This window comes from Pipistrellus kuhlii, unplaced genomic scaffold, assembly GCF_014108245.1.
Source record: "Pipistrellus kuhlii isolate mPipKuh1 unplaced genomic scaffold, mPipKuh1.p scaffold_m20_p_12, whole genome shotgun sequence".
NCBI lineage: Eukaryota > Metazoa > Chordata > Mammalia > Chiroptera > Vespertilionidae > Pipistrellus > Pipistrellus kuhlii.
This window is the reverse complement of record NW_023425427.1, coordinates 34,085,563-34,113,334: the sequence shown is the minus strand read 5'-3', so window position 1 is coordinate 34,113,334 and position 27,772 is coordinate 34,085,563. Positions and strand designations below refer to the sequence as shown.

The 27,772-nt window shown below is 35.4% G+C and overlaps 1 protein-coding gene across 4 annotated transcripts in view; it reads left to right on the top strand.

The window, feature by feature from the left end:
* Positions 1–27,772, top strand: part of RFX3 (regulatory factor X3) — a 269,949-nt gene that overhangs the window by 217,887 nt on the left and 24,290 nt on the right. For all 4 annotated transcript variants that reach the window (XM_036433933.2, XM_036433934.2, XM_036433932.2 and 1 more), the window contains 6 exons: positions 8,219–8,340; positions 9,985–10,097; positions 13,905–14,020; positions 14,456–14,610; positions 18,519–18,616; positions 19,801–19,950. In XM_036433933.2, the coding sequence (XP_036289826.1) occupies positions 8,219–8,340; positions 9,985–10,097; positions 13,905–14,020; positions 14,456–14,610; positions 18,519–18,616; positions 19,801–19,950 (754 nt within the window). The remainder of the gene's footprint in view (positions 1–8,218; positions 8,341–9,984; positions 10,098–13,904; positions 14,021–14,455; positions 14,611–18,518; positions 18,617–19,800; positions 19,951–27,772) is intronic.

Genomic DNA, 27,772 nt, shown 5'->3' with positions numbered 1-27,772 from the left:
TTAAAAGAAGCACATAGAGGGTGTTGACACATACATTTTAGTTTTTCTTCCAAATCCCTGCAGCAAAAGTGGTGGCATAGAGCCAAGTGCTTTTGACAATGTGCTTTGCTGTGTTTGATCCCAGTAGCCTTCCTCAAAATATTTAACCTCCAGTTCTCATTCCTTCAACAAATGCTTAACAACCAACAGTTGCATACCAAATATGCCCACATCTCAAAAAGATATCACAGAATAATAGAAAGTTGCACTATCACCTAGTCTAACTCATCTTCTTGCTGAGAAAACCTAAGTCTATAAAGGGTAGACAACTTATCCAATAGAGCACATGTGTCAAACACAAGGCCCGCGGGCCAAATCCGTCCCGCCAGGCCTTGCAATGTGGCCCGCACCGCGCTGTCATCACTGCACTCCGCTGCGTTTCCATCACAATGACAGTTTATGACTGTTCAGTAAACCATTCGGCCTGCGATTTAGGCTGGATTTTAGATTTTGGCCCCTTCTCTGATTGAGTTCGACACCCCTACAATAGAGCAATCAGGACTAGAACCCAGTCCTCTTGTCTTTATTCTTAGGTGAATTCTACCCTTAAACGGATAAGATAACCCAAAAAGAAATGTAATGTTTGCATATGTAATAAAGGGGGGAAAATTACACTTTAGTATGTCCTAAATATGTCATTTCCTCCCTCTTCATACAGCCTCTCCACAGGAATTGGGTCCTGTGGCAGAAGGAACATTTGTGGCACTGGGGCGAGGGAAGGGGGCTAGAGGCCTGTTAGAAAGATGGTACAACAGGGCTCCTTTAGCTTTGGCTGTAGACAGATGTGAAAGCATACATGTTTCTCAGGAGAAAGCGGGTACTAGAACCTTTTTTATTAGAAGACCTTTCTTCATCTAGTTTTCGTAGACAAGTGAGAAGACCCCTTTATTTAACATTGGAATATGCTTTCAAGTACTGGCTGCTCTGACACTTCTGCAGAGTGTTGACGGAACTTCACTGAACCTCTATGTTTTCATCTGCTAAATGGAAATTAATAATAAACTACCTCACAGAAGGCTTTGAAGTTCAAGTGAAAGAACGTATATAAAGTATTCTTATAACTGGAAATATGCAAGTGTTCGATAAGTATTAATTGCTATTATACTGGTGCCCTAGAGAAAAAATATTTCTTTAAGAATAAGGCTGTTTTGGATAAGCATGAAGCCTGGCTATTGGGCAAGTGTGGTTTTCATTTCTTTATACTTTTAAGCCAGTGGTTTTCAACTTTGATGTAAATAGTTTACAGTTCCTTTACTAGACTATGAATTCCCTGAAGTCTCTTCAGGGCTAAGCATCTAAGGCTGGTAAGTTGCTCTGAGGCAGCTGAGGGTGGCAGGAGTTTTCAGTAGGAAGATGATCAGTGCCTGTGCATTTGGCTGTTGGAGACAAATAAGGAATCTCAGCTTGTAGATATTTAATGTTCACTGTGCCACTGAAGCACTTCGTAATGTAAATATATTTTCCATTGAAGGCAGGAGAAGCACAATTCAGTGACTGTTAACTATAGTAAACTAATGTAAAGTTTGCTAATACTAATAAGAGTCATCACTTATTCTTCTATGAGCATTTATTGAACATTTGAAATGTTCTGCAATAAGCACTTTGTATGCATGAGTTTGTTTGGCAATTAAACATTATTTACTGTTAAGGATATTGAGGCCCATTTAATTTTGCTGTATGCAAGACCCTCACTTATTCATTTTTTCCTGGATAAAGCCTCAGATACCCTTCTTTATTTATGTTGCTGCCTTGGCATTAGGGTGGAGTCAGGTTGTTACTCTCCAAATAAAGGAATGGAGGCGTCTATCTCGAATCAGTTTAACAGAAGGGCTCAGCTATAGATAAAAGTGTCATGCATATTTGTAACAAGACTAAATCAGTTCTATACAGTTAAATTATCTATGCTAAGAAGAGTCAGTGAAGAAATTCATGAAGAAAGAGAACCGTGTCTGCCTCTGCACATTTCATCCTCAGCACTTAAGAAAACACTGAGCATATTGTCAAATATGTGTTAAATGAATGAATGACCCACAGCTTTCATTTTAGCCAGTAGCTTCAGCCTCCTTTCCCCTCCTCTCCCAAATTTTTTCCTGGAACTGCTGCAATTAATAATACTACCCCATTTGAATTTAAATTTTTCCTCCTGCTTTTGCCCAATTATACATGTAGAACTAATGAAGAGACAAATACTCTCAGAGCCACCAATGAGAATGAAAGAGATGGAGTAGCTAGCATTGACCAGCATGATGGATGTGTGAAGCCATTTAGATACAGAGACATTCAGTGTGACATCAAGGAGTTAGTTACTATTCCGAAAAAGATGGCACTCTTATCATTCATTGTTTTCTCTGATCTGTTCACATTTATACCATTTGGTTCATTTCAGACCTCAAGACATAGAAAGACTTTCTGGGACAATATTTCAAAAGAGAATTTCAATATTCCAATAAAAAATTTTAACCTTTTGCCCTGATTATGAGCTCAATATATAGATTTGTTCATTCAAATTAAATGATTGCATACTTCCTAGAGTTTTACACATAATGATGATTGTATTTGCCTGTACAATTTAGATTTTGCATTTGCATTTTTCACTTACTTCAAAGGGATTTTTCAAAATGTTCCATTTAGTCTGTTGAAAGTCCTTCCACCTGGTACTATTCATTGAATGCAGTGGTAAATATATACCATTCTTTGCCTTCCTTTGGACTCCTCCAGTGTCTGTACATGTGAAATTATTGACAGAATTAGATATTATTTTACAGGAGAGTTATAGCTGTCCAAGTTCTAAATAACAGCTAAGACTAACCCCATTGTGAAAGATGCCTAATAATTTTCCAAATTTTCTGTGTTAGTGACAGGTTTCATGCTTGCACTCAGCTATTAAAGCATTAGAGTGTCTTTGATTTTTAATCATTAACAACTTTTGCTCTGATTGCCCATGGAGTTGCAAGCTGTTAAAATTATCATTTGCTTCTTACTAACTTTGAAACCAAGAGCTCTTTCTTCATTAAATGCAGCACAGGTCTTTCTCAGAGTACAGGCAACTGGGGAGTGCTAAGAATCTACTATAAGGAAGCCTAATCTAAAAATAATGCACTTGTAAAATAAATGGGGAAAGGGAGTGAGTTCTATTGTTTAAAAGATTGCTAAGCTGTTTTGTGTGTGTTTTTTAAAGGATTCAAGTTTTTGTGTTTTGTTGTGGGTTTTTTTTCAGTAAAAAGTATCTCTGGTTTTTACAGTTTAGAATTTAAATAGTGATAATTTTATGAAGAGGGTAGAGGCAGGAATTCTGAAAAATATTGTTTCAATCCTAAGATGTCAGTTGAAATTCAATCAGAGTTAAGAGAATATTGAATTATCATGTAAATCAATAGATTATAAAAAATTGTGCTGGAAAAGTTCTATTTATATGCAGCCTTTTCAAATCTATGCCCCTAAGCGCGATGCCTATAGTAAATGCTCAATGAATGTTTGTTACATTGGTTTGATATATGTTAAAATCAATTAATAGTATGTAAAAGGAAATATGTTACTCTGAGCATTCATTTATACATTCACCATACATTCAGATATATTTATTTACATTCCAAATAAAGTTTATTGAAACCTGATGACATTTATTTTAAAAAAAAAATGGCTTAGCTCTAATGTTAGCGACATACTTCTACAAAAGTTGGCTGAAGGAATTTGTATCAGGCCAAGACTCTCCTATGGACTGGTGCTGTGCAGGCTCCTTAAGAGAAGTCTCAGAACTTGTTAAAATAATCAAATCCTAAACCCCATTCCCAAGATTTTGTTGGGTTGACCTAGGATGAATTTAGCATTTGAATGTCAGCACAGATACTGACATACCTAATATCCTATCCTATATGATAAAAGCCTAATATGCTAAGGGTCTGGTCATCTGGTCATCCTTTCAACCAATCAAAGTGTAAGATGCTAATGATATGCTAAGGCCACTCAACTGCTTGTTATTACGTTCAAGGATCACCAGGGGCAGACAGTTGACTGGTTGACCAGTCACTATGATGTGCACTGAACTCCACGGGGCAGATGCTCCAACCAGTAGGTTAGCTTGCCGCTGGGGTCCTGCTGATTGGGACTGAGCAAGATGGGCCGGACATGTCCTGGAGCCCTCCCCCGGTCCCTCCCCGACTGGCTAACCCCTTGTGTCCCTCCCCAGCCCTGTGCACTGATAGGGCCCCTCGGCCTGGCAGGTTCCCTCTTACAATCTGGGACCCATTGGGGAATGTCAGAGAGCTGGTTTCAGCCCAATCCCGCAGGCCAGGCCGAGGGACCCCACTGGTGCAAGAATTCATGCACCAGGCCTCTAGTAATATCTATAACTGTTTCTTCCAAGCAAAATCAGTTACCATGAATATTTGGTTAGCCTATTTTTAATGTTCCTATTTTTTACTTTCTGTTAAACTACATCTTTCTCTGGGAAGACCCAACCCTCTGAGGTGATGGCAGGGATAAGATTTTTTTTTTCTTAGAGCATCAGAAATATGACCATGTAGCTTTCCTCCGTCTAATATTTGTGATTTCCTGGGATTCCTACTAAGTACCAATGCAATGCCAGACACTACACTGTTATACCACATGATTTAATAGTTAACACAAAGCAGGAAAAGCTAAAGTTAGCACTACCTGGAAGCTCTCTCATATTTAGCTCCCACTAATACTGCTCTTGTACATGAGCCATATTCCTGTGCTTCTTGATGTCACTCTTTATAGCACAGACCCCTCCCACGCTTGTCCTTATACCTTTCTCTGAGGAAGTACAACCTAAGGTTCTGGGTTATAGAGCCTATCAATAGAGTAACCAAGAATGGATTCACATAGTGCATCTTTGCCTGATCCATTTAATCCACTATTTACCTGGCTACCCTTAATTTTATGATTAGAGTAAAATCACTAATTTCTCAGTTCTATTTTCTTTTTTTTTCTTCACATCTCCTATATAAGTTATGTATTTAAGTACTGATCTGCAACATTTCTCCAGAATTTACTAATTTTCTTTTTTCTTCATAAGCTAATATTGATGCATTTTTCATCTGCTGTGTAATACACTGTACATATAATCAATGCTTCCCTCTCATATCATTATTATTAAGTATTAATATAATGATGCATTAATTAATTGAATTATGATTTTGAGTACTTGTTAAAAATATAATCTTTCTTCCCCTTAGGAAGGTTCATGTCTACATTTTTCTAAGGGAGCAGATAATTTTACTTGTAAGCTTGCAGGCTTGCTAAGTACTATGTGCAAGAAGGTTGTGACATAGCATCCATTCTCTGAAAACTCACAGACTGAAAGAAATGTGTAATTTCCTTTTATGGTGAAATTCTACTTGTTCTTGATATTTGTGCCCATTAAGTATTTGTGAAGGACAAAGGAAATTTGATGAAGCATCGCTTTGAAAAATCTCATAATTACTCACTAATTTCAAATTTTAATATATTGACTTCTATAGGAAACATTTCCATTTTCTATTCTTCAGTGTAAATCATTCAAATTCCTTTAACATTTTTGTTTATTAACTTTGTGAATGTCATACTTAATTAACTTAAATGAAGAAACATGATTAAGCAATTTTAGCCTATTTTATATAAAATATAAAATTTCATAGCTGATAAAAGGATGATAAAATCAAATAACACCTGACATGGATCAATGAGGACAGGAAACTTTGTTAAATTTATTTAATAATAAAATAATTCAAATTTTCTAGACAGAATGAATGGTTAGCAACTCTCCCACAGAAGTACCGTATTTCCCGGCGTATAAAATGACCCCCTAATTTTACAGCTAAAACATAGGTTTAGGCCTATATTCGCTGTATAAGGCAACACCAATTCTTTTTTTAATAGACCACCTCTCTGACTCTGGCCAATCTGAGCAGGCTTTTTACTAAAACACAGTGTAGCTTCGGGTACAGAACATGTATAATTTGCATGCATAAAAAGCCTGCTTGGATTGGCTGAGTTAGAGAGGCGGTCTATTAATAAAAAGAACTGGTGTTGCCTCGGAAGTGGGGGGTAGTCTTATACAGCAAATATAGGCCTAAACCTATGTTTTAACTGTAAAATTAGGGGGTCGTCTTATATGCTGGAAAATTTGGTACTCAAAGTATTTGCCTCTGAAAGATTTTTTGCCCTGCTAAGACAATTTTTAAAGAGGAAAATGAAAAATATAATTTATTTTTCATAAACAACATTTCTAAAACATCGCAGTACTATCCCTTCTGCCATTTCTTGGTGTGAACCAATTGAAAAGTACTTTCTGATGATTTTTCCATTAAATAAAATATCATGTTTGAGTTCTTTTAGTCGTTAGAAAATAGCAACCAACATTTTGGTGATGTGGAGTCATCACTCAAGTGATAACAGTGGTGAAGTGCTGTACCCTTTTTTCACTCTGTTCATCTTCTGGCTTTATTTTTGTCATTTTAAAAATAAAAATAAATATTATTATGAGTGACTGCAATTTTTCTTTGAAGTTTCATTTATCTAATTTATAATTAATAGTATTCAAGATTGAATCATTCTTTAAGGCAACTAAAGCCTTAGTTTGTATGATGTTTCACCAGGACTATTCATTCTGTATCTGCTATGAGTCCAGCCATCTTTGAGTTGATCCTGTTCATGTATTATGGACATCGTCAGTCACAATAATTCATATTAATGATCCACTTGCCTTATGGTATTAATGTAAGAGTTGAGTGTCTGGAGGTGGTTTTGTTTATAGTATAATTAGAAACGAGAGGAAAAAAGAATGGAGGGACAGACATCTTAAAGTGAATGATGGTATCTCTAGGACATAACTCTCAATTTTTCTAAATTAATGAAATAAAATAAGTTGAATCTTAAAAAATATTGGAAAAGAAAAATTATAGTTGATGCTTTCTTTTTTAAAATATATTTCTAGGTTTCAGAGAGGGAGATAGATGGAGAGAGAGACAGAAACAAATGATGAGAGAGGATCATTGATTGGTTGCCTCCTGTACAGCCCCTACTTGGGATCGAGCCTGCAACATGGGCATGTGCCTTTGACCGGAATTGAACTGGGACCCTTCAGTCAGCAGGCCAACGCTCTATCCACTGAGCCAAAGCAGCTAGGGCTGATGTTTATTTCTTATTTTGTACTGTTTATCCTAGCAGGATTGCCTAGTTTTTAATATATTTTTATAATATATATATTTAATATATATACATTTTAATATATATTTTATAATTTGTAATTATAAAAAATTGTGCTGGAAAAGTTCTATTTATATACAGCCTTCTTAAATCCATGCCCCTAAACATTATACCTATAGTATATGCTCAATGAATGTTTGTTACATTGATTTGATATATGTTAAGATCAATTAATAGTATATAAAATGAAATATGTTACTCTAAGCATTGATTCATGCATTCACCATACATTCATATATATTTACTTACATTCCAAATGCAGTGAAATATATTTTTTGTCTTCTTTAGTAGTATGCAAAGTTCATGAGTTTGTGTGACTAGGACCTAAAGATAAATACATAACTGTAGGTGACTTTTTTTTTCCTTCCTTTTTCTTAATTTGGTAAACTAGGCTTATAGATGGATTCTTGCATGTGTTTTGCTGCAAGCTGATACTTAGGGTTTTTCTATTTGCAGATATGGAGAAGAGTTAAAGGAGACGAATGTGTTGAGATGCTTGGGAAGTTATAAAAGATACGGTAGATTTGATAGGCCGATTTATAGATATTAATAAATTGAAAGCCATTTATCAACATTTCTCAGGCCCTACCTCCTAGATCTTTGTTTAGATTACAATCTCAACATATTTAAAGTGTTTCTACCTTGACCCATTGGCCATTAAAACTTATATTCAAATCATTAAAACTATGACCATGAACATCTTTGCCGTTGGTGTCCAAACAAATGCCTCATAACTCTTTCTTAGGTAGATTTCTGAATTTTCAAAAATGGGTCTTCTTCCTCACCCTTTTTTCTTTTCACAATTGAATCTTTATTTTAGCTTTCTGAGACTGTCAAGGGAAAAGAATCCTAAACTATCATAAAACATTAAAGAAGACAGGATAAAATTGAATGCCTTGGGAGTTTTGTGCAGTACAAAAAAGCAAGGAATAATTTGGTTTATTTATTTTTTCCCATCTAATATTTTTAGGTACAAGCCTATGCAGAAAGTGGATGGGGTTGCAGATGGTTTCACAGGAAGTGGTCAACAGACAGGCACATCTGTTGAACAAACTGTAATTGCCCAAAGTCAACATCATCAACAGTTTTTAGGTATGTTAAGGTGTAATGCATATTAGTGGATTTTTAAGACAATAGAACAATAATAGTGTTTTCTTCAAGTGAGATTTCTATTATAGACGTTAACCAAATAGACTTTTTTGTGTGCTGCAACTATGCACATTGTATGACATTTCCAGTTCATTTATATTTTCTCTTGTTCACTAAAGCTTATTTTTAAAACTCTTGAGTGATGTAGGACATTTAAATGTATATAAATTAAAGACTATTTGCTGTGAAATTGTTTTTCACAATTTGTATTAATTGGGCTTTTTTAAAATCATAATTATCTTGTGTTTTTTATATTTCAGTAGCACTTAAATTCCAAAAAGAATTATTTTCTATGTATAAAGTTACCTGTACAGCCTCAGATTAGAATAAAAGTTATAAGCTTTTTAAAAATAATTTATTCTTTTAACTAGATCACAACACTTCCTATTTTTTTTAAATCTTAGATGATATACATGTTTCTCTTTATTTAAAGAGTTAGGAAGTGAACTTGGATATTTTGCATATTCTTGTCAGAGCCAAAGGTGCAAAATGTCACTTTAATTTAATTGACAACTCTTCTAGTGGTGAGCATGCATAATTTCTGTACAGCAGATCAAACAAGATGAGTAGAAGCTTTCATGAGAGTGTGTGTGTATGTGTCTGTATGTGTTTATGTGTCTGTGTTCACTTTCTGAGAAAGACAAATTAGAGAATTGAACATGTTATGGCATCATTTCCCAAACTAAAACTCTTAGGTATATTTTTTTATTTCATGTTTTTATTTTAACTATTATCTTTTAAAAAATAAAAGCATATTCTAGATCACCTAGAAGACAAGAAGGAATACTGTTCTGCAGTTTTAGTTTCCAATTTGTATTTGAATTTATGATAAGGCAGACTCCAAAGTATCTTGCATTAATTGCCCTGAGCAACTGGCAAAGAACAGAGAGAGACTTACTATATAAATTACTCCTTCATCCCAAGGGAAGGTTAAATGCTGTGCTCAGTGTGGAGGAACATTTCACAGCCATTTTAATATAGAAAAGTAATGGGAGGTCCAGCCCCCGGGAAGAACCTGTTAGTATATAAGCACATCAAACTCAAAAGATCCTGTACCACAGCAGTCAGTACCTCAATCATGTTCCATACAGGACAACAGCATCATTCATCATATCAAGTTAATGTTGTTGAGTTTATTCTTGTAGTTTTCTTTGTCTTTATTTTGTAGGTTTGTTGTTTATAATTGTATAAGAGGTTTGAGCATGATGAGTTTAAAGCTAGATTTTTTTACATACTTAAATAACATAATAGTAAAAATAACCCAAAATTTTTCTGGCTAACTCAAATGTGTGTGTGTGTGTGTGTGTGTGTGTGTGTGTGTGTATGCTTTATATTTAAAAATACTATGATATGTTATAGTAATAATGATAATTTAGTTTCTCCAAAATTTTGGTTCCATCTATTCTTTTGAGCTAATGATGTTGCCAAGTTTTGCTTGCAAGTACTACTATAAAAAAATCCATGCTCTTTGGATCTCTGATCTTTTATGTATTTATTTTTCCTTTTTGTTTTCTTAAACTTTCCTTCATTAATCTGTAATTGGCACCATCCACAAAGCTTTATTCTGTTTTGTTGTCCTGGCAACAGATGCATCTCGAGCACTCCCAGAGTTTGGAGAAGTTGAAATCTCTTCTCTGCCAGATGGTACTACCTTTGAGGATATCAAGTCACTGCAGAGTCTTTATCGAGAGCACTGTGAGGTAAGTCTTTTCAGACACAGTACAACCCCATGCTGAGTTTTGGCTAGCTAATTTGCCAAAACAAAACAACCAGACTTATTCCTAAGGGACATGTAAGTTAGTTCATATTTCTTTGAGCACCTAGAAGTTAATTTAACTTCTTGTCTCAGAGTAGAAAAGTGAGGACTATAGGAAAGAGAGAAAGAATTTTATTGTTCATTTTCTTAGCCTATTCTAATGAATCCTTTGGTGCATTCCACTTAGAGCTTTTTATCCTAGAAAAAAATGTGTACATATGGATGAGGATAAGTGTACAAGGGAACTAATTTACTGCATTATCGTTTTAATGCAAAAGGTTGGTTATAAATTCAGTATCTAGTAGGGAACTAACTAAATAAAACATGATATAATCTAGAAAGCGAAATATTATGTACCATTAAAAAGAATAGGCATGTCTAAATGCACTAATATAGAACAAAGGTAGGATTTATTTTCAAAGGAAAAAAGCAAGATGCAAAGCAGTGTGTATAGCATACTATCATTTGAATGAAAAACAACATGTATATAGATCTCTCCAGAAGAATAAACATGAAAATGTTAATGGTTGTTGATTTTATAAAGGAAACTGGGTGACTAGTTGGCAGGAGAAAGAGCCCTAATTTCTCAAAAAATGCATCTTTTTTACCTTTTGAATTTTATACTATTTTCTATCAAAAATACTTTCTGTAAATGTTTAATAAAGCACTTCCAGGGATCATTGAGGCTCCAGTGTTGTTTTTGTAGTAATTAAAGTTTCTCTTTGTATTTTGCATCCCTATTCCCATCCCTTTCTGAATATCCCACCTCAAAATTGGCTACAGGAAGGAACTTCTGCAAGGCAGCCTGCCCTGTACCTGTGGCTCATTTAGTACCGAGGGAATGATGGATTACACAGAGAGTTTTCATAAGTGCCTTTCCTTTTGAAAGAAGAGTCTGTTTAGAATTCAGGTAGCTTTATTCCAGGGCTATCTGTTATCTACTTAGAAATAAAAGATAATCGTTCGGATTTCACAGGCTGTCCCCTTACTGCTGACAATGCAGTATATAGAGGAGTCTCAGTTCATCGCATTCACAGATTTTTCATACTCCAGAAATAAGAACTGCTTAAATAAATCTGAGTGCTTGTCAAGGGTGTGAGATTATTAACAACCAAGGGCAAGCTCTCTCTTTATTAACAAACCATGTGCCACATTGTTCTCCATCTCATCCTTCCAGTCTGTTCCCAACCTTTCTTGAAATGATGAAAGACACTTAATATATGTTTCTCTTTGATTACTGTGATTTTCCTAGTATTAGAGATCATTTTTGGATGATACTTGTATATCTATGAAAATTTTCTTTTTACATATAAATGATATATATGAAGATTCTCTAACCATTTTCTTATTTCTCTGTGCTCTCTGAATCTTGCTTTAAGCAAACTTATATACACAAATATAATTTGTATTTCTTTAAGTTTCTCATACTTATTCAGAGTATAAGTTGAAGCAATATTATTTACATTACCAAAGAACGTACAGTCAGATTATTCTAAGAGAAAAACTCCCCCAATAAGATGAAAATATTCTTTGGGTTACAACATTTTCATCAACATTCCTATTTGTAGGATTACTCTATAGGAAGAGAGATAGACATATATGATATTTAATCTGTGTGCAGTGCAGTCTGTAGAATGAGCCAGATTTATTTCAGAGTAACCGGAATTCATGCCATCTCCCACGGAGCATGGAGCAAATCTGAAAAAGAAGAATTCTTTTTTTTTTCTGTGAAAATTCAAAACTTTTGAAGTATATATACCTAAGTCATTTGCTTTAAGCCAGTAGAATATGGACTATTTTAAAATATAAATGCCTATGTATTTTAATAGGAACATATTTGAATATGGTTGTTTGGACAAAGGATATTTGTTTTATCCACTTGCAAAACTGCGTCAAGAGGCTACTGCAAAGAATGCCCTTTTCAAAGGCATTTGAGATTGACTTGAGAAGTCATTAAATTTAAGACGCATTGAATAACTTACTTTATTCTATATCATGTTTACTACAGTTTATGTTTTAAAGAAAGCTTAACATACCTGTTTTGCCTATCATTTAAAATTCTCATGATTTGTTTATCAAAGATATTGTGTAGGTATCACTAGTTTTAGATAAGGAAAAGTATAGTTTTCTACACAAGGTGCTACAATACTATTTTTTTTTCTTTTAATATACACATAGTGTTCTTATAGTGATCTCATGGATATAAATATGTAAGGTATTATGTGAGATATTAATAGTTGCTTCATTAATAGACTTCTCTTGCAGTGTGCCTAAGCTACAGCTGAGAAAGCAGCTATTCAATATAATTACCTGCCTCTTGAGAAGGTTTTAGTTTTTGCCTGAGACGAGGGACATCTCTATGCCCTTTACTTGCAGGGCTTGCGCTTGCATTTTTATTGTTTCTGATGTAAAAGTGTAAAGAGTACATTAACCTTTTGAATTTTATACCATTTTCCAATTTGATCCCTTCCCTCCATTTTTATTACTAACTAGTTCCCAGAATATGTCCCAAACAGATTTTGCTTAATATTTGAATTGTTTTCAGAGTTTTTTGTGTAGTTCATCAGTTATTCTCTGTATCATAAATATGGCCAACCTACACAAATAGCACAGACTTCAGAATTATGACATTATAGTTTTCTCTTTTTGCCTAAAATCCTCAGTTTGACTCCCAATTTTCATCTCTTGTCACTTATGTGCATTTTGTAGATCTTGACTAGGCGTCTGTTTCATTCTCATTGCTGAGGACACCAAGCACTTTATATAGACAACTTCTGTCTTTTATGTACAAAATAATCACAGAATCATGTGTACTCTGCACAAGTTATTCTTTTATTTTATGACATTTTTTATCTGAAGGTAAATTTATAAACTAATTGCAAGGGCAGGGCAACACTAAATATGACCATCAGAAGTTAATGGAAGTGGCAAATTTTACCATCCTAAAAAAAAAAAATTAATCTCCAAAAGCTGGACAATGGCTCTAGTAGGTAAAATTAAGGAGAAGGTAAAGCCCCTGATGCAAGATTAGAAAAGGAGATGTTCTTAAAGCTGCTCTCAAAGGGGCATGCGCAGAACAGGATTGAATGGGAGGCATTGGGTGACCAAAGAGGTGCTCGCTGTGCTCCCCTTCTGCTGGGCAGGCTATCTGAAGGCCTTCCTGACTGTAGTTTGTGACCCAGCCTCTGCTCAGCTGGGAACACTTTGGAACCCATGGTCAGTAGCTTTCAACAGAGCTACTTTAGCTCTAACTCTGCCACACACAAGCACCCCCACACCCTTCACTTCTGGCCTCTTCGATGGCCAGTGGACACATCGAGCTCAGTGAGGACTGACGTGAATTGAATCTGTGCCCTCCGCACTGAGAATAGGAAGAATGGCAGCAACGCTGGAGGCAGAGGGAAGCAGTGGGGTAGAAAGAAATGAAAGAAAAGTATGAGAAGAAAAAGAGAAGTGAGAAGCAAGCATGACCATGGAGAGGTCGGGGAGGAAAGAAGTGAAAGTGAGGGTGAGATATGGGGCCATTGTGGGAGGGATACCAGTCATCCTGCCTAATCGTTTAAGCATTGTTTATTCCCGCTTTTCCCCTAGCTAATCTCTTTTGTTTCCCTACTCCCAATGGCCAATTTAGTATCACCAAGTTATGAGCCCAAAGGTATTTTTACCATTTAAGTCCCTTTACATTATGTTCTCCTCTCACCTGCACATAAGAAATATTGTAAGATATACCAATAACTGTTTTGTTTCTTAGGCAATATTGGATGTTGTTGTGAATCTTCAGTTTAGCCTGATAGAAAAATTGTGGCAAACATTCTGGCGCTATTCTCCCTCCACTCCAACTGACGGCACTACCATTACTGAATCAAGGTCAGAATCAATAACCTTTCCAGTTCATTTTCATGGCTGAGTAGATGTCACAGCTAATAAATTAGAGATATGTATACCAGTTGTGAACCCTATCTGATAACATTAAATGAATAGATTGAAATAAGCCACAAACTGCTCTCTGGAGGTTTCAGCGTGTGTACAATAGAGCCCATTTTATTGCATTGGTGGACTGTGGTAGAGCTATTTCATCCTCATGGATTTAGTATCATATCTGCCTTTCATACCGTCAGAAAGTATTAACGTGCATAGGCAGCTCTGGGGGAATGTGATATATATCCAGCCGTATGGCACCAGTGCAATGGTGGTATAGTGCTAACTTCAGTAATATTTGATAAACTAAAACTATTTTTAAAGTCCATTTTCTTTTTTATCCTCATTTGCCATCTATTCATTTGCTACATTTATTCACCCCAGCAATCTGAGTGAAATAGAAAGTCGACTTCCGAAAGCAAAGCTGATAACTCTGTGCAAACATGAGTCTATCCTGAAATGGATGTGTAACTGTGACCATGGGATGTACCAGGCTTTGGTGGAGATTCTCATCCCCGACGTCCTTAGACCTATTCCTAGTAAGTTAAATGCAGACAAGTACGGATGCTTTTGTTCTCATACATGCCACCCAGGAAGTTTTGGGAAGTGACATTGAAATCCAGAGGGATTCTAATTGCATTTAGATTCGCCACATAGAAAACATGCTACACAGAGTATTGCCTGAAAGCAGCCTAGAGCAGAACTGTAGTAAAAGAGGAACAGTGATCTGGTTTTCAATCTTTAGTAGTTTTCTTTTTGAATAAAAAACTAATCTATGGATGTGACAGCCCAATGACTAATTGCAAGAACACTTCCAGGCCAGTCAAGTACGTACAAATTATTCTGTCCAAGGACACAGTTCCTCCCTAAAGCCAAATTTTTTGAAATCTGTAATTGCTAGCCCAGCTTCTTTTATGGTTGCTTTTGATTTGAAATGAATTTATCTTGGTTTCCACTGAAGTTGAATTCTTTTATAAAAGCATTTCCTTTGTCACCTACATCATGTTCTGAACTACAAATACAGTTTCTATTCACAGCAATTCTAAACTGGCATTTTGAGAGAAAAATCTATGCTACTATGCAAGCATTTTAGTCCCTCCATGAAGCAAACAGGAATTACATAGATAAGTTGGATTAAGTGATGCTTGCATTTTACACTACCTTGCAGCAAACAAAGCTATTTTCTGCAAGTGTCAATATAAATGCCACTATGGATACTTGTGTTAGCAGCAGTTGGAATGATTGTACGCTTACATCTTCATGAACACATACTAGTGATTTTAACTTTTACAGACTTTCCACTGTAAAGTGACATTAGGAAGGTAAAAGCAATCTTTTAGCTTGTGAAATCGGCAACCGTGTACTTCAAGTAGACTATTCACAGGTGATTTGTATTAAGTTATTCCAGATAATATTTAGGGATTGAATAGAACAAAAGGTGAAGAAATGAACATTTATGTACTTATACTTGCTTTTTTCCCCTAAATATGATAGATAACAGTGGAGGATATGAGTTACTTCATATGTTCCTCACCACCTTAAAATATGTGCGTAGACACACATTTACATACAGTATCAATGAATGCTATACATTTGAATAGACATTTATTTTTTAAAAATCCACCTGCCATTGTCTCACATTTTTATCAATTGCTAATGTTTTTTTACTCTATCTGCACCATGTTCCTGACTAAGCATTGATCAAAAATAATGTGGTCATGGAAAATTTCATTGTGTAAATTCTCTTCTGATTTATGTTTCAGAATCTGATTTTCCTTGTTTTCTTGCTCCCTGTGCTCTGAGTTAGAATCTTCCGAGATGTTTAAGAGAAGTAGCATAGGTAGCCCATTAGACATCTTCCCACCCACATATAATTTCTTTCAAGAGATATAAGAAGAGATGTCAGTCAGCACTTTCTTTTTTGCGGCAAATCAACAACATCAATATTCATGAAATAACTCTAAAATCTTAAACTTCCATGTTAGCCTCAAAAGTCTTTAACTTATAAATTCCAGTTTTCTAACTTAAATCATGTATCAGTTTTAGTTAACTGCAAGCCCCACCATTTAAATACAGAATACACTTGGCCTTTGTTTTTAAATTGTGCTTTAAAAACCACTTTATTCAAGTGGTTTATGTCAAGTACTTTGTCTGTACATTCAGCAGACAACTCAACTTCAGGAGTTTTTACATAAGTATAGTTTTATAGTTTCTCTGAAATTACAAGATACATTTATGAGCCAAGTAAATTTGGAAATTTATTTCCCATTCTATTCAAGACCTAACAAAATAAAGCTTAAAATAGAGTTTAGATAGCTATCTTCTGATTGTTTGCATCTTAATATTAATCATGAGTGGGTTAAAACAAGTTGCTTTGCAATAGATTTTAAATTTCAAACATCCAGTCATGAGAACAGTTGTCAAAAGTTGATGTGCACAATTTGATCTGACGGGAACCCATAGAGAGAGAAAACAAAACTTTATTTTAAAAATTGTTATTTTGTGGCTACTAGTACTTCACTCTACCATTTACTGTCCAGATGGGATTCCTTTTTTTAGCCAAAAAATAGTCTGCATCTCACACTAATTTAAAGTCAGTCAGCTTGAATCTACTATATTCTAAAGTACATTTATCTGAAAATGAAGAAAAAGTTAAGTGCAAAGAATTGTATAAAAACTCGACTGGTAATACTTAAATGTACAATTTTTAGGTCTTTTTACAGGTGGCCCAACATGACATTTAATACAAAAAAGAAAGTAAAAACTAAAAATCATTTGAAATACAAACATACCTTTTTATTTTATAACCTCTCTCACATCAGATTTGTCTAGGTAAAACTCATTAATGTTTTAAAGTAACTTTCCTGGGTCTTGTTTGTTTGTTTGTTTTAGATTAAACAGTTGTTACATATTAATTACAGAAAAATGCAAAATTCAGTTAGCCAAATTGAATCTTGCAAAAACTTGTACTGAGTTTCAAAAAGCGTTAATTTTCACTCTTTTTCATTTCCATTCATGCCTGTCCTTCATGATTCTAGTACATAATGCAGCAGGAAAATACTTTTCTTTCTTTTTTTCTCTTTTGGCTAAAGTGGGAAGCTTTGGAAATTTCAAAAGATTAGATCTTAAGAAATTTCCAACTCAATGTTTCCAATAGATGATTCTCATTTTCTGCACTTCTCAAGTGTTTTTTCTAGTAAAAAATAAGCCATTTTAGTTTCTCTTTTGTCATTTTACCAGTTAAATAAGTCATTGTTTAAAAATAGTTGTTTTTTATTATGGGATTAGTAATTTTGTATCATTTGCAAATAATTTGAGTAGTTGTCTAACTGTGCTTTAACAAAAGTAATAGAGAAGCATGTCAGATTCATTTAAGCACAGAGAAAAAAACCAAGAAACTTGATCTCATCATTAACGTTAATATTTGGGAAAGCCTTAGACAAACATGTAACTTCTCTGTTTCTTACCGTAGACTACCAGTTGTAATACCTACCCATAAGATAGGGAACCCACAAAGACTTAGCTGTGAATGCTCAAATATTTATTAAGTATCTTAAAGCTGCTCCCTCCACTTTGGTGCTGATGAAGGGAAATGCTATTGACTGAATTATTTGTTGAATAAGAAAAGAATCCTATCTTCTCTTATGCAGCAATCTCAGTAAACAGATCCCTTCTGGTAAAATAGTCACCCCAGATAATGCTTCCAAACACTTTATGGCCATTATAAAAAGCCACTCTCATGGGACCTAACCCTATTTCAGGTTTTAACAGATATGTGAAAAGTATGGACTGGACTAATTTAGGAATAGCTTAAGAATATTGGTCTTTGTGAAAGTAATTTTATCACACTGATCTTTCATCTCTACCTGCCAAGTGAAATGGAGAATAGTTATCCAAAATTTCAAATTAGGCCAGATTGATTTTTACCTTATTTTTCAATAAGGGTGAGAGAAAACTACTCTAGCTGGCTTGTTCTAATGTAAATAGAGGCTTAGAAAAAGAGACGAAGCTTTGCATGATCTTCTTTTTAACTAAAAAATAAAGGAAAATAAAGGTTAAAAACTTGAATAATCAAGATGAAGAACTTGTAAAAGAAAATAGCTTTGAGCACAGAGCTGTAAATAAAAAGTATTTTAAGAAAATTCCACAAGTATATTCACAACTGGTATATGTTATAAGCAAAAATGTTTGAATATTTTCATTTGCCAACCAAGAAGCATTAGTATCTGTGAACAAAATAGCTTTACAAGAAAAAACAAATCCCCTAAAATATAATGCTCGAACTCTTTCAAGGTTAGGTATAATGTTAAATAAAGTCTCATCAGTGAAGACATTATAAATTCTGTGCTATTTCATGTGTCGTGTATGCATGTTTTCCCATAATCTAGCTTAAACATTAATGTTCTTTTGTACCTTTTTCATTCTGCCTTTATTCTTTAACATTTAGGTGCCTTGACCCAAGCCATTCGAAATTTTGCAAAAAGCCTTGAAGGTTGGCTTTCCAATGCCATGAACAATATTCCACAGAGAATGATACAAACCAAGGTATCTTTTATATCTTTCTTTAGCTTTAATCTCTTTCATTGTAACTTGGTTCATTGAGGGTTGGGATATTTTGTGGTATATTTTTTAAATGCTGAAGAGTACTTTTGTAAATCACTCTGCAGCATTTAAATAATTGGAGGAAATAATTGAAGAGGGTTTAAGAAGGGTTTATTTACAAAGGTGTGAAAAGAGTTAAGAAAAGGAATGGTAAAGTACCTCAGGAGTAGCAATAGTGAAAAGTCCTGAACGTGCCTACATCTAGAAGGGAAAGTTGTGGCATTAAGATTCTCTTCTTGCTACAGAACTGTGGTCATAGAAACAGAAAGCAGTCTCTGCCAAAACAGGGAGAGAACAGAAAATTCAAGGAAATAAATACTTAATGACTATTCCCACCCTTCAGTCTTTTGCCAGTGCCCATCATTGGAAGCCAAATGGAAGCCATAGTGTAAGGGAGGTGGTTGCTATAGTACATTCAGGACAATCTTCCTGAGCACAGAGCAGCATAGATAAGGATGAGAAATAGGTTTTGAAGGGCAAATGTAAATTTCCTGACTAGCCCTTTAACAGAAATTTATATTCTGAAAAAGAGTTCTTGTTGCCTATATCTGATAAGTTTATTAGTTACAACGTTGCTGATAAAGGCTATGAATTCTTTTGTTTTACCTCAAAATTACCCATTTCTATAAAATGAATGGTAATAAGAGTGAATATGAATGACAGTGCTCTGGAAAAGTATATATTTTTATCCATTTTTAAAAGTGGGACTCTCCAATTTGCTTTTCTAAGTTAAAATTATTTGCCAAGTTTATAGTTGACTGTCCTACAAGAGAGTGGGGGGGGGGGGAAGAAAATCAATATTTTCCTGCTTCCCCAGAGAAAGTCATTTCGTGTCATGGGTAAGGAATTACTTGTAAGACTAGTTTAATTAATTCTGCACTCAGATGTCGAAGAATGTGGGAGTTAGTTTTAATCTTGACCTCAACCCACTCAAAAGAAAATAATACTTGGTTTAGAGATTTAAGTGCTGTAATTTACAAGTAAGCTCTCTCACCAAATGAATTTGAAATAAGTATCTGAGGGAAGTATTTAAAATTTGGCAAGGGAATAAAGATTTGAGGATGTGCAGTGGTTTCTGTTACGAGAAGGGAAAAAAAGAATCCCATTTTAATTGGATTTCTGTACAGGTTGCCGCTGTAAGTGCCTTTGCCCAGACTCTGCGAAGATACACATCGCTCAATCACCTGGCCCAGGCAGCTCGTGCAGTGCTTCAGAACACGTCTCAGATTAACCAGATGCTCAATGACCTCAACCGTGTCGACTTTGCCAATGTCCAGGTACTCTGTGTCCCTGCAAAGTGTGTCTTGGAAGAGAAGACACTAAATTTTTTCTTCTTAATTAGGATCATCATATTTCTTTTTAAAGTCACATCAATACGCAGGCAGCATCTCTATTCACAGCATCCTGAAAGAAGGGCGTTTTACTCAGCTATGACTTTACTGCTCCTCTGTTTTTGTGGTTCAAACCTACTAAGATTTATAGTACTAGACACAACCTGTGTCACCAGGGTTTTCTGAATGGTTAATGGGCTAAGTCATTGAAGTTAGATAGGCTGGAGGTTAAATTATTTCATCTCCTTGCTGTGGGATCTTGGACAAGTTACTTAACTGCTCTTTGTTTTACATTCCCCACTGTATAACACCTATCTTAGAATGTCCTCCTATATAACAAAAGCCCAATATTTTAAGTGTCCTGTTGACCATTCAATCAATCAAAGCATAATATGTTAATGATATGCTAAGGCCATTCAACTGCTGGCAGTGACATGCATTGGTAGGTTAACTTGCTGCTGGGGTCCTGCCGATCAGGACCAAGTGAGATGGGCTGGACACACCCTGGATCCTTCCCACAGTTTCTCCCTGGCTGGCCAACCTCCTGCATCCCTCCCCAGCCTCAATTGTGCACCGGTGGTGGGGTCCCTCGGCCTGGCTTTCGCCCTCTCACAATCTGAGCTGAGGGACTCTTCCCCACTCCCCAAGTGCATGAATTTTCTGCACCAGGCCTCTAGGAGTTTATATATTTAGTAATATCCAAAACCCTTTGCACTGTAACACACAAGAGATTTTTGTTTCTAATAATGCCCCAGCTTGAAAGAACTTAGAATAACCCTACTTTAGAGTTTACCATAGGTGTCTACAAAGTATTTGTTCATTTGAAAAGAGTTAGGTGTAATATGTTTGACTATTTTGATCTTCCAAATAAAAAATATATATTTGAAACTCATGATCAAACTACTCACTTTTACTTAAAATTACAGTGAAAAAATAGCTAATTTAGAAATATTATTATGGAATACCAACATATACAATAGTTCACTTCAAACACTAAAGTAATAAAGATAATTGTTGCCATATAAAAACAGTGCCATTGCTCACTAATAATACAAATTAAAAAAATACATAAACTAAACATAATCAAAGTTAAAAGCTTTTGTGCTTCAAAAGAGACCATCAAGACAATGAAATGGCAACTCATAGAATTGAGCATATGTGTCCAGCCCGTCTAACTTGGTCCTGATTTTCAGGACCCCAGCAGCGCTATATCATATATCTGATAAAAATTGTATCTAGAATCATACAAAGAGCTATTTCAACCCAATAATAAAAAGGCAACCTAGTTTTAAAATGAGCAAAGATCTGAATAGACATTTCTCAAAAAAGATACACAAATCAGCAATAAGCACCTGAAAGGATACTCAACATAATTACTTACCAGAATAATGAAAATCAAAACCACACTGAGATGCCACTTTCACCCACACTAGAATGGGTATAATAAAAAAAGACAGATCGTAAGTGTAAGTAAGGATGAGGAGAAATTAGAACCCTGATATACTACTATTGAAATGTATAATTAAAATTCTGTAGCCACTTTGGAAAAAGCCTGGCAGTTTGAACGTAGAGTTACTATGTGAATCACCAGTTTATTCTTAGGTGTATACCACAAGATATTAAAACACATCCACATAAAAACTTGTATATGAATGTCCATAGCAGGATTATTCATGTTAGCTGCATAAAAGTATAAACAACCCAAACGTTCATTAAATGTATCAACAAAGTGTGGTATATTCACACATGAAATATTATCGGGAAGTAAGACAAAATGAAGTTTTGATAGATGCTACAACATGGATGAATCTTAAAAGCATTATGCTAGTTGAAAGAAGTCAGACACAAAGGACCACATATTGTATGATTCTATATAATTAAAATGTGCAAAGTATATAAATCTATAGAAACAAAGTAGATCAGTGATTGCCTAGGTCCTGGTAACTGGGCCTTGGAAGGTGACAGATTAGCAGTGTGGGGTTTCTTTTTGAAGAAATGAAAACATTCTAACATTGACTGTAGTGATGGATACACAATTCTGTGCATATAATAAAAGCTATTGAACTGTATATTTTAAATGAGTGACATTGTATGACATGTGAATTATATCTCAAAACTGTTTAAAATAATTGCTTAAAACAAACTATTAATTACTCAATTTCCTAGAAATTTTAATATGCAGTTCTGGTCTAGTTTTATCAAAAAGTAATATTGAGCTTCATTCATTTTAGGATATAGTAATCAAGCTGTTTCTTTCTGACTTTCATGAATTGGCCTCAAACTTACCCTATTTAATAAAGAGGGAATATGCTAATTGATCCTCATGCTGTCTTAAAGATGGCAGTGCCCACAGCCAATAAGGAGGAACATGCTAATTGACTGTCACACCCTCAGAGATGGTGGTGCCCACAGCCAATAAGGAGGGGATATGCTAATTGACTGCCACACCCTCAAAGATGGTGGCACCCAGTCCCCTCATCCCCACATGGGCAGCAGGTGTGCCACGAGGCTGGGCTCATCCTCAGGTAGGCCCTGGTCGCTTTGAGTGCCTTCCTCTGGAGTCCCCCAGTCCCCTTAGCCACCCAGAGCTGGCCCGAGGCATAGGCAAGCCTCAGATGTCAGCTGCCCAGCCACCCAGGGCCACCTGAGGTTCAGTTAACCAGGGCTGGCTAAGGCTTGCGCTGCTGGCAGTAACAGCAGCAGAGGTGTGATAGGGGCATTGCCTTCCGCTGATCACTAGGTCGCCTCCTGACCTTGAGGGCTCCCGGACTGTGAGAGGGGGCAGACCAGGGCTGAGGGACCCTCCCCTCCAGGGCATGAATTTTCATGCACCAGGCCTCTAGTAATGTATATAAAGTTTTTAAAAACTTTTTATAAAATGGATTTGAGAGAGGGGGAGGGAGAAGAAAACATCTATGAGAGAGAGAAACATCGATTGGTTGCCTCCTGCACATGCCCTGACTGGGATTAATCCCACAACCTGGGTCGGTGCCCTGACCAGGATTCAAACCTGCTATCTCCTGGACTATGTATGCTCCAGCTATCTGAGCCACACCAGTCAGGGGGATGTATATAAAGGTTGTTTTTTGTTGTTGTTGTTGATCTTTCTACATATTTATCAATTTCTCTGTATACAAACACAAATTTATACATACATGCAAATGTATTACCTTTACAAGACAAAACTGTCTTGTTTACAAAGCCATTAGCTTTATGTATTTTAATAGAATTTATGTTAACTAATTTCAATGAGAATATTAGAAGTTTATGTTGCCTAAAATTTATACTGTATTGTTTATTTCAAATCTTCATTTTTAAATCTTCCTTTAAAAGTATATTCAGAAAAGTTGAAGAAGTTAGGCAACTTCTAGTTTCAAAAAGTAATTTAAGTTCAATCACAGAAAATAAATAAATGATTCCCAATAATATCTGAGATTTTAAATTTTCTGTTAATGTTATTTTTCTGTGTATTTGTATGCCTGCAATTCTATGAAGTATTTACAGAAATGACTTCTTTCAGTGTATCAACAACAACCTTGAGAAGACCTTTGCATATAAATGGTCAATTATGTATCTACTCTATTACACATTCTCCACTCACCAGCTTTGAGACTACCTTTTCCCTTCCTCTGTTTTCAACTACCAAGTTTTCCTCTGTCCACTTGACAGCTATTTGTACTGAAATCTGTATGATTAGACACCTATCCTCTACTCTGGCTGGGTGTCTCAGTTGGTTGGGCATCATCCAGTGCACTAAAAGGTTGCTGGTTTGATTCCCAGTCAGGGCAGGCTGGATCCCCAGTAGGGTGCATGCAGAAGGCAGCCTATGGAACTTTTGCTCCCACATCGATGTTTCTCTCTCTCCTAATCCTTATTCTTTCTCTAAAAATCAGTAAAAAAAAAAAATATATATATATTAAAACAAATATGCTGGCTTTTCCTCCGAAGATCATGGGACACAGTGGTATATCCTTCCTTTTCCTCTACATGTTATGTCTCACACCTCTTTCATTTTAATGAGTAATTTCTTTTTTCAGGTAGCATATTCAATCTTTAACTTCATTCTTTCCTTTTCTGTTCCAACTTTTGCCTGATTTTCTCAATCCACTGCCTAGCATTCCACCTCTGTAACCTCCTCCTCTTCATTTGGAAGTTGCCCTATCCTTACAAGGTTAACCTCAGTAAGACTGACCCATATAAGGGTGATGCTCTTTTAATAAGGAAACTTTAAGTCACTGAAATTACTTATAAGGGTCAATACTATCATACTCTTAAGAGCTTGAATGTACTAAAAAGTTTCTTTCTGGATATTCATATATCTTTTACCACTTCATAATTCTCTAGTTGTATCTTCTTTTCTTCAGGATAATTTTTCTACTGCAGTATTGTTATTTTTTGTTTTATTTAATTGATAGCATTACAATGGTATTATTTTCTACTTTTTTATGTCTAAATGATAGTTTTCTATCTGCAGTATGGACTAAGTAGGTTTCAGTGGGTTGACCCAATAACCTAACTATTGCATATACAAGTACTTATTTCAAAAGCATGGAACATACTGGAATCTCAGAAGCAAGGTGAGGGTGGGTGGGTGAGTGGAAAGAGATTAACTAAAGACCTTGTATGCATATGTGCATACTCCCATGGACACAGACACAAGGTGGGGTGGGGTCAGTGAAGGGGAAGTGGTCAGTGGGGGGTAAGAGGACACATGTAATACTTTTAACCATAAGATTTTTTTAAATCCGATTTTAAAATTACTGACTATAGAACTGAAATATCCAAACTCCTTTCAGAAGGGAATGTTTACAATATACTCTACTGTTACTATATTTTCAGTCTTGAGAGTAGCAAATGAAGTTTATTATAAAGTAGTTTGGAAAGCCACAATAATATCTTGCAACTTTATTTTTCTAAGTTTGGTTGTAGATTATTACTTTTCATGGCAAAAACTAACTTCTGAAAGAAATAGTGAGCTTGAATATATAGTAAGAAATTAAATGAAATTCTTCTGGAGTACCATTAAATCCCTCCTCTCAATTATCAATGCACAAACACACAAAAATAATGTCGCCTATAGTGAATATAAAATTTCATTTTTTCAAAATAAAAAATATTAGAGGTAGATTGCACAATAAGGACATATAGTTCATACTCCTATACAAGACACTTAAGATGATACATTTTATGTATTATTTTACCACAACAACAAAAAATGTTTAGGCATTAATAATAATAATAATAATAATAATAATAATAAAACCTTCCCTGTCCCCTCCTTATGGCCACAATACTTCCCTGGGTATTCTCCTGAATTCTTAAATTGATATATCATTTCTGGGAGTTATTTGACAGTGTATTTTGAAGTATCATAACTATTCTATTATTCTGTCATACAGAAAGAAGTGCAAAAAAAAGTAATGATGTAGTTATAAAATTGCTAATTCTTGTATTATTCCTACTAGTAAATAATAGTAATGAACAGAGATGTCTAGTTGTATGGAATTGGTTATGTAAATAATGCTTTATTCATGCATTGAAGCAAACTTAATCACTGAACATTAAATATAGCTCTATATTTGCCAAAGTGGAAAGATGATTATCATATATAGTTAAGTAAAACTAGGCAGAATATCTAGCAGAATGTATCCTATGATCCTATTTTAAATATTTATGTATGCATATACATTTATGCATATTCATATGACATGTGAAAAAATTGAAAGGTATACACAGTGTTGGCATGTAGATATTCTTAATATTTTGTTTCTTTTTTATTATTCGTATTTGTTATTTTTCTATTGTCACATTTTAATATACTTAAAATATTTAAAATTGGTATTTAGGAAGTAAAATCTTAAAGTGTTTATGAGTAATTAGATAAGACAACGAATGGTAGTAGATGGTATCATCAGCTGGAAATATAGAAGAAATTAAAGATTTCCCTGGGGAAATAAAGTAAATGAAGTTTGGCATTTTGTGTCTGAAACACCTCCCTGTTGAAATGTCTCTTGAATAGGTGAAGTTTATAGGATTAGGAGCAATGGTAAAACCAGTGAATGCAGATTAGGAATTTTTTAATTGAAATTATTGATTTGAATGAACTTGTCCTTTGAGAGTAGGTAGAATGAAAGCAATAGACACACTTCATAGAAGAATACACACATATTCACAATTTTATGTAAAGAATTATGACCTTTACAGGTACCCTTCCACAAAAACCTATCTTGAAAATATTATCTGGACACATGAACCCACCCTAAAAATTACTGTCACCTTTCATTTCACTAATTTTATGTTTGGGGAAAATGAGGTCACTGAAATTAAATGAATTGCTTGAGTTCAGTTTAATCTATTCAGGCCCTACATAAAACCCATACCATCTTTCTCTCAGTTGAATATTATATTATGAAATAACTAGAGGTCCAGTGCATGAAATTCATGAGGGGGAAGGGGGTTCCTCAGCCCAGCCTGCACCCTCTCCAATCCGGGACCCCTCAGGCAATGTTCAACTGCCAATTTAGGTCCAATCCCACAGTTGGACATCCCTCTTGCAATCCCAGGACCACTGGCTCCTAACCACTCACCTGCCTACCTAATGCCCCTAACTGCTCCCCTTCCTGCCTGATTGCCCCTAACCACTTCTGCCTGTCTGCCTGGTCACTCCTAATGGCCCTCCCCTGCCAACCTGGTTGCTCTCAATGTGCATATGGCTGGGGTCCTTCAACCTGGCTTGTGCCCTCTCATAGTTTGGGAGCCCTTCGGGGATAGCCTCAAGGGAGTGAGCCTAAGCCAGCAGTCAGACATCCTTAGCTGTGCTAGGGAGGAGGGAGAAGCTCCTGCCACCACTGCTGCACTTGCCAGCAGGAAGGGGGGGCAGGCAGCTCTGGGCTTCTGACTGAGTGGCACTTTCTCTGTGGGAACACACTGACCACTAGGGGGCAACTCCTGCATTGAGCGTCTAACTCCTGGTGATCATTGTGCATCATAGCAACTGTTTATTCCAGCGTTTCGTCGATTTGCTTATTAGCCTTTTATTATTTAGGATTATACTCTGACCATGAGAATATATGTACTTTTGGTAATCTTGAAAGACATTGGAAACATTATAGAACTTAATGGTAACCACTGAAAAGTAGCCTTAAAAGTTCCCGTTTCCATTGCTCTCACTAAACATGAAACTTCCAAGTTATAACCAGAAGGAAAACTGTAGGAGTTGAATTACATGGCCGTTAGCATATCTACATTTTCTCAAAAGTATTTTGTTGTTGTTCTCAGTTCTGTAGATTAATTTGCATTCAAAACCTTGCCTTGACTGCCCTGGAGATTGGCTTCCCATTTATAAAACTCATACAGCATGTGCTTCTACCTAGTACTATTCAGTGTTTGTTTCTGTTTTCATCCTGAAAGACTACTTTCTGCCAATCTGAGTTACCCTAAGTCTTCTCAGATGAATAGGCTTTAAAGTTTTATTTGATTCGTAGCGGAGGAAAGAGAACTTGGGAAGGCAGCATAAAAACTGAATAGAGTAAAAGACCTTGCATCCTGTAGGTTCAAGTTTCTATTGTTCTTCAGTTACGGGTGTGTTAGTCTTGCATATAGACTAGGTCATGTAGAAAAGCCATGTCTTGCTTTTATGTCACATCACTTTTTCATGCATATAGGCGATGTTAGTTTCCTTAACAGCTGACAGGCAAGTAGTCATTCAATCTCTTAATTCATTTAAATAGTTGGAAGCTTTCATTATAATTTCCTATTCGTGCATATG